The 10,393-nt window shown below is 53.9% G+C and overlaps 1 protein-coding gene across 1 annotated transcript in view; it reads left to right on the top strand.

Annotated features, from left to right (window-relative positions):
• Positions 1-10,393, top strand: part of ttc27 (tetratricopeptide repeat domain 27) — a 102,395-nt gene that overhangs the window by 65,735 nt on the left and 26,267 nt on the right. The window contains exons 11-12 of the mRNA XM_064318121.1: positions 3,824-3,919; positions 7,686-7,808. Of these exons, the coding sequence (XP_064174191.1) occupies positions 3,824-3,919; positions 7,686-7,808 (219 nt within the window). The remainder of the gene's footprint in view (positions 1-3,823; positions 3,920-7,685; positions 7,809-10,393) is intronic.

Here is a 10,393-nt window from a genome sequence, read left to right on the forward strand (position 1 = left end):
ATGACGGTGACTGCCCAGCTTATCCAATGCTCTGCAGAGTGGACAGAAACGGGGGACCACTTTTACAGTATTTCATATTCCAAATAGGGAGTTAAAAAAAAAAAATGGATGTCACACTAATGGCATCGAGTCACCAGCATCGTTCACACTGCACAGTCACTGGCTCAGGAACAGGCCGCAAGCAAGCCTGCTCCAAGGCAGAACGAAAGCCTGCTTTCTGACAGGACGTCCCGTTTCGAGGAGCAATTCACCCAAAAATGTCAAGCAGAATCATCTGTAACTGTTCTTTACGTGATTATACAAATGCCCAGGGCACAACAAATTTGATAACTCGCTTCGTTAGGTCATAGTATTTAGACAAATGACTCCTGGGGGGGAACTCTGATCCTATTTAATACGGTAAAGTGCATGTGCAGTGACATTCATGATCAGGGTTGCCGTACTGTTTACGATTTCAGAATCTGTACGAATGCGGGCTCTGGTGCTGTGTCAGCGGAGCAGTTGGGCATGTCAGTATGATGCGTTTGTCTTTTAAACTTTATCCTGAATGACATTTTGCACAGCCATGTTCGTAGTTCCCTCTCGAGCTTCCGTAGTTCATTACAAAATCAGTGAAATGCTAGTAAAACATCGGCGGATGGGAATTGTGTTCGTGTCAAATTGGAAAGGGTACATTTTTACAACTTGGGAAAGCAGTGTTTGTGCAGGTTAATAAACGTAACAATACAACAGATGGAAATGAGCGTGGACGGTTTTTGCCTTTAATCCGGGAGGTAGTTTGCCTTGGACCAGCTACCTCCTGATGGAGAAGCAGGCAGGCTTGTGTGTAACAGTCTGTGTGGACAGCAGCCCGGTTGGAGGAGTCACTCATGCCCGTCCTGTTTGCAGGAGCCCACTGGCTGCGGAAGAATGAGATTAGTTCTCCCCCAACCCTCCGCAAATGAACCTTCGCTGGCTGTGCTGGAGGAAACCTGATTGCAACAAGCCAACCAGAAATGTAATTTCCGGACGAGTTTGGGCGGGAGGGGGGGCCCTCCTCCTCTCTTCCCCCCCACCCCCCACCCCCGATCTTTAGAACCGGCTTCTGAACCGAAGTCGGCGTCCTCGTGCCATTGGCAAGACGAGGCCAGGAGCTTGCATGTCAAACAGGGTGCACGGATGACGTAACCGAATCCACGTGGGGTGGTGCAGGCTGGGAAATGCATTGGACCCCTCAGCCCCCCCCAGACCCCCTATCCCCCCCATCTCCCCCATCTCCCCCTGCCCCAAAGCCATCCCTAAAGTTATGCACCATCACTGTCATTGATGTCTGTAAAGAGCTGTCTAGAGGCATACAGTGATTGACATATTCCATTTTGCGTGTCCGTGTGGGGAAGAGTCTGAATGCAAGAGTGCCGAGAGCTTCCTGTAATCGTGACAGGTGATCAGAGCGCCCCCCCGACCCCCCCCCCCCACCCCCCGCCAACCCCTGAATCCTCCCGCCACGTCAAGACGTCAGTTTAGGTGAGAGACTGACAGAGCAGGAGCCCGGGGGCAGGGTGGGGTTTGGGAGGGGGGTGGTGTGGGGTGTGGGAAATGGACTGAACTGAACCCTGAACTCCTTACATCCCCAATCTGAATGATAATGAGGGGAGGTGTTTGGCCTCTGCGGCCTTGTGTGGGTGGGGGGGGGCAGCCTGATTACGCAGAAGCAGAATTTGAGTGTGCGATGCCCGCCATGCCACCCTAAGAACCCCACCGGGCGCGGTGGTGGTGGTGGTGAAGGGGCACTGCTGACGCTCGCTGGGCTGATTTCGGGAAAGGGAATAAAACATTTCACGTGAGACGGAGTGAATAAATCTGCATGTCTGAGGAGAGGCGGGTTATGAGGCAGTCTCAGGGCCTTCTCCTGTTTTTGGGTTTTCCTGCCGCAGAGATTTCGTCCCCCTGGAGTCGCTCACCCTCTCAGAAATACATGCGCAAGAAACCCTTTTTTTTTTGAGGAGAGACTGTTGCTGTTTGGAGAGAGAGAGAAAAAAATATCAATAAAGCTTTGCTCTTCTGCCCCAGGAAGGCACGCCTTTTTTAACACCGGTCTCTTCTGGCGATTCGAAGGTGGCACCGCTGAGCAACAGCCACTGTTTGTTGAATTTGAGCTGCTGGCAGTTGTGTATTATTTATTTTTTTGGTGAAGCGCTCCCCCTCCCCTCCCCTCCCCTCCCCTCCCCTCCCCTCTGGGCTACCTGTAGCAGACTATTAGCATCACTCTCTCTGACGTGCGGGAGAAAGCGTATTTATGAGGAAAATAGACTTTTTTTTCTCACGGACGGCTGAGCCCCGGCGCCCGTAAACAACGAGGTCTCCGATTTCGGAGCGACCGAAAAAATGATAATCTGCCGCGGCGCGGCCGCCGTCACCGCGCCGCATGACGTAGGCCGCATGACGTAGGCACGTTTCCTGGATGCGATCGTTTGAATTGTGTTTAAAATGACTTCCCCACCTCCTCCCCCCCCTCCCCGCCCTCCCATGGGTGGGGGCGAGGGCCTGGGGTCCGCTTTTTCGGGTGCCTGTCTCGCCTCTATGCCGGAGCACCGGATCGCGACGGCCGTTTTTTCAAAGCTTTCCCAGCAGCCCCGAGCTCGGACGCGCCCCGACTGTCGCCTCGTTTTCCGTGTTCTCCTCCAGGCGTTCCCGGTCCCGTTTGTTCCGGAGCGCTCACGACTACGCGGACATCAGGACCGGGAGGGGGGGGGGGGGGTGACGTCATCGGCACGGGGGGCCTTCTCTGACGGAAGCCAGGGCGATGTGTGGTGCTTCTGTCCCTCCCCCGCGTTCACAAACATATTTTTCTCGATGTCGTTAACGGGCTAAACTTTTTTTTCCGGAAGGTACCGTTTTAGGAGCACCAAACCCCTGTACCTCTTGAAGCTGTCCCCACGGCGTCTCAGCGGACTTTTGCCCCGATTTCCATCTCATTTCCTGGATGAGCTCACCCAATCACACCCCTCTGCCTGATAATTACTGGCCTGATCCTGTATAATCTCCCCACAGATCTGTTCTTACTCACCGTCTCTGTTCAAGACCTCCCCGGGTCAGATGGGTAGCCCGGTCATTTGCAGTGGGACACAGGGGCTATAAGTCAGGTTGTCGCAGGGGTGGTACTTGTTTTTTCAAAAGCAGTACCTAAATTCTCCACGTGAAAAAGTGCTGTTCTTAAAGAAACGTATTGAGCTGGGTCCAATTAAAGCCATTTGCGAATGATTCAGTGAGGTTGGCACAGCCTGAATTATGCTTTGCGCCCACAGGAGCCTGCAGGAAGACTCGCCTTGCTGGCAGGGTGGGGGATGGGGGACGGGAGGGGTGGGGGGGGTAGGGGGGGAGGGATAATAATGGCTGGGATGATAACAATCAGCGAAGTCGTTTGTGTCTCATTTTGTAGCGCGGCTAGCGGCTTCATTTAGCTCCTGTTCCCCGGCTATGCCAGACGCCCTTGCCCAGACCAATTTGAATGCTTAATGACGCTCACTTACCCATTTCTTTTCCCCCCCCTGGAGCAACAGTAAGGCCCCATCATGGACTCAAAGCTGCCAGGCCCCAGAGAGGCCCTGGTGTCCCGTCCCTGTCCCCTGCCCCTGGTGTCCCACCTCTGTCCCCTGCCCCTGGTGTCCCGCCCGCCCGCCCGCCGCCGCCTGCCGCCCTGGTGTCCCCGTCCCCTGCCCTGTGTCCCCTGCCCCTGGTGTCCCGCCCCGCCCCGCCCGCCCCTGGTGTCCCGTCCCTGTCCCCTGCCCCTGGTGTCCCGCCCCTGTCCCCGGGCTGCTGGTAACCCCCCTCTCCTCTGTTCCAGACCCTGGTGGACTACTTTGAGGAGAAGGGCTCGCCGGTGTCGGAGAGGCTGAAGGTGTTCTACAGCTGCCAGGTGCCGACGCGCTGGGCTCTGCAGGTAACTGCCCCCCCCGCTCCCTACCCCCCGGGGTTTCCAACAGTCTGTAGCCGTCAATTAGACGGAAAGATATACACGCGTCCCGTATGGAACCCTTATGTCCCAAAGTTTGTGCTCTGAGGAGTAAACGGGTTGCGCCCGCTGCATTTGCGAGCACAGCCACGATGTCCACTGATCTCTCTGGTCGGGATTTAAGAATGTCCAGCTCAGCTGCACCTGACCACGTCCACTCACCCCGCTATCGCCCCCTCCCAGGGCTGATTATTGAGCCCCCCCATCCCCCCTTCTCCCCCCCCCCCAAAACAGGCCAGGATTAAAAATCTGCTTTGGCCGAGCAGGGGCAGCGTTGGGGCCCTTTGGCCCAAACCGCACGCGGCCCAGCCGATCCATCACCACGGCAACCCTGTAATGTGTAATTAGCCAGCGAGTCAGCGCTCTGATCTAATCTGCGCTCCGGAGCTCCAGCGCTACATCAGCGTCAGGCTGGGGGGGGGGGAGAGAGCGCTGGGGGAGAGAGAGAGAGAGCTGGAGAGGAGAGAGAGAGAGAGCTGGAGGAGAAAGAGAGAGCTGGAGGAGAGAGAGCTGGAGGAGAAAGAGGTGGAGGAGAGAGAGAGCTGGAGGAGAGAGAGCGCTGGGGGAGAGGGAGAGAGAGCTGGAGAGGAGAGAGAGAGAGAGAGAGGTGGAGAGGAGAGAGAGAGAGAGAGCTGGAGGAGAAAGAGAGCTGGAGGAGAGAGAGCTGGAGAGGAGGGAGGTGGAGGAGAAAGAGGTGGAGGAGAGGGAGAGAGCTGGAGGAGAGAGAGAGAGAGCTGGAGGAGAGAGAGCTGGAGGAGAAAGAGGTGGAGGAGAGGGAGAGGTGGAGGAGAGAGAGAGAGTTTGAGAGGAGAGAGAGATGGAGGAGAGGGAGAGAGCTGGAGGAGAGAGAGAGCTGGAGGAGAGAGAGAGGTGGAGGAGAGAGAGAGAGCTAGAGGAGAGAGAGAGAGCTGGAGGAGGGAGAGAGGTGGAGGAGAGCGAGGTGGCTCAGGCCCCCTTGCTCTTGTGATGCAGTCAGCACTGGAGGTGCAGAAGGCCACCGGACTGCATGTGTGGAGCAATAAGAGGTCCCTGTGCTGTATTAGTCCTGGGACAGCTAATCCCCTTTGAGTTAAACTGCGTGCGCGTGCACATGCGTGTTCGTGTGTGTGTGTGCGTGTGTGTGTGCATGCGCAGGTGTCTGTCTGACTGTCAGTCTCTGTCTGACTGTCTTTCTCGTGTGTGTGTGCGTGTGTGTGTGTCTGTGCGTTCATGTGTGCGTGTGTGTGTGTGTGTGTGTGTGCGTGTGTGTATGTGTGTGTGTGCGTGTGTGTGTGTGACTGTGCGTTCATGTGTACGTGTGTGTGTGTGTGTGTGTGTGTGTGCGCACGTGCCAGCGAGAAAGAGAGAGAATTGCATTACTCTTGATTAAGGGAATTGTAACGCAGTGAGATTTGAACCTGCTGCCCTTAACGTTGCTTTCAAAGCGGCTTTGTTCCTGTCTCTCATCTGTGTGTTCAGAGGCTCAGTCGCCCTGAGGTTTCTCTCTTCAGCACAGAAATAGCTCCCGTACAGTCGCTGTTGCTTAAAGAAATATCCTTTTTTTAAAAAAGAATGACTGAATTCGCTGAGCTCACTCAGAAGCTTCCTACCAATTTTAACGGAAAACGACTTCTATTTGAAAGTAGCCTTTTTCCCTTTCTGACTTGGATATTTGTCCCTCCGAATTCTGAAGCCATCCGGTCGGTTTGACAGTAAACACTTTGTGTCGGGTTCCAGAAGAGGGTGAATGGCTGGCTTCGGTCACACACTTTTTTTTCTGTTTCTCATCTCAATTTATGTTTTTTTTTTTTTTTTTGGTGGCTGTAGTCATCGATTCCCCGCTCACTCTCTCACACGCCTGCCACCCCCCCCCCCCACCACCACCGCCCCCCCCCGACCGCACCTGCATCCCTGCTCTACGTGACCCTCTGCAGGTCCGCGTTCTCCGAAGGTGTTGTGTTCTGCATGTCGACCAGTTACCCCCTCTGCTCCTTCCCCCCCCCCACGGCCCCCCCAGTCCCCCCCTGAGAGCTGTGGCGGCTCCAGCCCCTGACAGCAAGCGACGGTAGCGCGGGAACTAAGGGACCTATCGTGGGGCGGAGCCTGCGGCGCCTCGATGACTCACTCCGCCGTGGAGAGATGTGCCCCGCATGTAACCATGGCGCTGCTGTGGGGCGTGGCTGGGGCGGGGCAGGGCGGGGGAGCAGGGGGTGGATAGCTCTGGGTTCTCATAGTTACCTTTATTTCTTTTTAACGCCCCCCCCTTCACACAATCATGGTAAAACGCTAGCAGAACCGTCCCGTCCTTTTTCCCTGAGGTGGATAAAAGAGTGTGATACAGATTACCCAGAAGGCCGTTAAAAAAGCGGGGGGGGTGGGGGGAAGGGTGGGTGGAAGCCCAGTTGGGCTGTTTTTCTTCCTCACCCCCACCCCCTGCTTGCCACAAGCCTCACGTTCTGCTTCACGCGCTGCTCTGGTCATGTGACCGGCGCCGGGGACAACGGGGAAATAAATCCCGGTTTATGACCACCATCGCCTCCGCGGGACGTGATTGGCCGACCCGGAAGGGACGGGGGACGGGGGACGGGGGGACGGGGGGCGTGTTAGTGGGGAGGGAAAAGGAGGGGGGGCATGTTAGTGGGGGAGGGAAAAGGAGGCGTGGTTCTCCGTAGGATTTATTCGATGACACCTCAAACGGCGATGGGTTTTTTCTTTCTTTGTTAAGCTGGAGCTTGATAGATAAGGCAGCGATACACGACGGTTGTTCTTCCGTAGATGCAGCGCCAGCAGTGACACGATTGGGGGTCAAAGGGGTCGTGTTAAAATTGCGGTTTTATTTTTCCAGCGTAGCGATCCTATCGGACGGCTCTTCCCCGCCCCCTCCCCCCCAGGAAATTCCACTCAGAGCCCATCACTTACTTCAGCCGTGTTAATGCGTTCAGCCGATAAACAGACCAGCCCCCCTCCTCCGCTTCCAGGTCCCTGTCCCCCTGCCCCCCCATCTTTTTTTTTAAACTGTTTGTTGAGCTGAGGGTGCGAGGGGGGGCGGCAGCCTCATGCAGTTAAACTGCATAAATGTAATTTATAATGAACAGTAGATCACTTCGGAATGAAGGGTGTCTTCATGCAAATGAGCCTCTATTGTTACGGGTGCCGTCCAAAATGGTGGCACCCTGCAAAGCCGTCCCATTTCAGGGCACGAAAGGGCCCTTTTCTCTGCTCACGGATCCTATAGGGGTCATTAACGTCCCTCTGTTCCTCCCTCCCTCCCTCCCTCCCCATAAGCCTGACTTCTCGGAGGTGTGTGTAGGTGTTCCCTGTACTCCGTGTCTGTGGCAGACTCTGGCACGTGGGCAAATCTGCGTGACCAGGCATTTATTTACATTGTTTACTTTTTAATTATAATTGTAAATAATGTTTTTTTTTTTTGTTTAACCTGCTGCAGCTTGGTAACGTTAATGCTGCTTCCAAAGCATACGCATTTTTATGACTAAGGAGAGAAGGTTTCGGAGTAGGAAATTACTGTTCAGAGACTTCAGTGAAGTTCTGAGTCAGGAAAAAAGGAAAAGTAAATCTACGTACTAGAGGAATATAACTGACTGCTTAAAGCAGGTTTTAGGGTGCATGTTTCCTGGTCATTTGTTGTTCAGTGTCATTGCTGTGATCAGGCGGTTGATGTAAATCTCCATGGCGATCTCCCCCCCCCCCCACTCAGAGGCAGCTGGCCAGCCTCCTGATGGACCTGGGCTGCACCAGCTCCGCCCTGCTCATCTACGAGAAGCTGGAGCTGTGGGAGGACGCTGTCATCTGCTACGAGAGGATAGGGCAGCACGGGAAGGTAGGCGTGCCCCTGGCCCCGCCCGCCCTGCCCCGCCCCGCTCCCTACGCTCGCCCCTCGCCCCGCTTGCCCCTCCCACCCCTGCTCGCTCCCCCCAACCTCCACGCTGCCCTCACGCCCGACCCGAACAAACCGCATACAGACACCAGGCATGCGTACAACACTGCCACACACCGCCACACATGGCACGCACACCACACACTGCCACTCGCCACTCCGCACACCACACTGCGCACCACCACACACACATACACACACACAGGCTTGGTACCCATACGCATTCATATCCACTGTCCATATCTTACACCTGCAAAATGATCTGTGTGAACTTGCGTTGTGTAAGGCTGTTACACTGTGAGTCGCTCAGGACAAGAGCTTCTCCTAAATGAATGCGATGTAGTCAATAAACTTACAAGCTGCAAAACATCGCTAAAAAAAAAGCATGTGACAATAAAAAAAAATGAAGACCTTTCACCGTTACCCTTAGTTATCTCCAGGATTGGGGTCACTCATTTAAATTCAGTCCCCATTAGAACATCAGGGGCATTTTTTTGTCTATGAATTGAATATCAGTTCATTCTCAGAAACTGACAGCATTGAAGTGTAATTGACCCTCTACCCCTTCTGGGATAATGCTGAAGTTAATTTAGAACATGGCAATTATTCATAGCGAAATAATAGTGGTGATGATGATAGTGTTTGTTCCAGTAACACCATATTATTAACAGCCCAAAAAAACAAGAAGAAATTGTAATTGGGTTGTCCTTGAACACAAAGGCACTTTTAACAAGGGATTTTGATTGAAATGCAGAGTCACAGGTGAGTTGACACCCCATCCCATCATTATATGTTGTAGAAAGCTCTCTCATTTGCAGGATTATTACAGTATATTGCATTTCTGTGTGGTTAGTTTCCTCCTGGAGAAACATCTCCTTGTTTACCAGGCATGTATTGAGTACATTAACCCTTTAGATCCCAGAAAAAAATGTGGAAAAAAAGGCTTCTGCAGGTCCTTGAGAAGTTTTTTTGTGAAACACGTCGCTGATCAAAACGTATATTCGTCAAAGCTTTTCGATGAACGTGGCCTCTTTTAAAGTAGTCGGTAATCTGCTGGACCTTTCACTGCTGCCTAAAGAGAAAAGGTCTTTGACTCTGGTCTGCTATTTACACACACCCCCCCTCTGCCTTCCGTGCTGTAAGGGTCATTACTGACCGTGTGTGTTTGCCTGTGGAAGCGAAGCAGTGTAGACACAGGCCTGCTGCTGCCCTTCCTGGCTGTCTGTCATGGCTGGGTATGGCCTGATCGCGTCAGGGCGATGGAACGCCTGTATGTCGAAGAGCTCTGAGACGAATCGTGGCCGCGCATTTCTGTTTTATCGTTTTAATGAGCGGCGTCGAAGTTCGGTCGGAGCCAAATTGACGTTGGTCTCCGAGAGATGCACTCCAGTGAAGTTACGTCAGGAACATCTGCTGTGTTTCTGCGATGCTTTGAGTCCAGTTCTCAGGGCCCTTTCCCATTGGTTTTGTGTGTGTGTACATATGCGCGTGTGTGTGTGTGTGTGTGTACATATGCGTGTGTGTGTGTGTGTGTGTGCGCGTGTGTTTGTGTTCATACATACGTGTGGGTCACCGCCTGTTCTGCATGTCATTCACCCCTGAAAGAGGGTCGTTCTCAGCATGAACCACTAGGTCTTCGCTCGCACACACGCACACGTTCACCCAAACACACACAGACACACACACGCACACGTTCACCCAAACACACACAGACGCACACACGCACGCGTTCACTCAAACACACAGACACACACACACACGCACACACGCACGCGTTCACTCAAACACACACACACACACACACACACACACGCACACACTCAAATTAACTCCAGAGCATCTTTTGGCAGGTGTGTCGGACGTGCTTCCCAGCGTGACCCCTCTGTCTGCACCCTGGCTCACCGCCGCCCCCCCCCCCCCCCACACCACACACACAGCGCCATCCCCTCGCTCAAGGTTGGGCCGAGCTGACCCCCCAAGCCGCCCGCTCCAAAAACCCCAGGCCCTCCGAGTTAGTGTCCTGCGGGCTTTTCGTGCGCTGTATTAAATTACACCTTGTTTTGTCTCCCGATCTGATTACCGCGGTGCATGCTGGTCAATAAAAGAAAAACAGAGTGCCTCGCTCCAGTCCGAGCCAGCACCCCGTGTAACACGATAAAAATGCGATGCAATCCATTTGTCTGGAGCGTTTCTCCCCCCCCCCCCCCCAACGCTTCCATCCCCCCATCCCCCCATCCCCTGGCCTTCTCTCTGTGAAAGCGGTCCGCTCTGCCTGTGCTCTGCTTTCTAAGCGCGTTTTTATGTGAATGAAGCTGACCTGGGCGTGCGCCATCGAAAGAGAGAGAGAGAGAGAGAGAGAGAGAGAGAGAGAGAGAGAGAGAGAGAGAGAGAGAGAGCTGGAGATGTTTACCCTACCTGCCTTTAAAAAAAAAAAAGAAAGAAAAAAAAAGAATTTTCCCCTCTTTTTTCGTAGAAGGACATTACATGCAACGTGCCGTCTCCCCTGTCTGATGCAGCCATGCATCACT

Source organism: Anguilla rostrata, chromosome 18 (assembly GCF_018555375.3).
Source record: "Anguilla rostrata isolate EN2019 chromosome 18, ASM1855537v3, whole genome shotgun sequence".
Classification (NCBI taxonomy): Eukaryota; Metazoa; Chordata; class Actinopteri; order Anguilliformes; family Anguillidae; genus Anguilla; species Anguilla rostrata.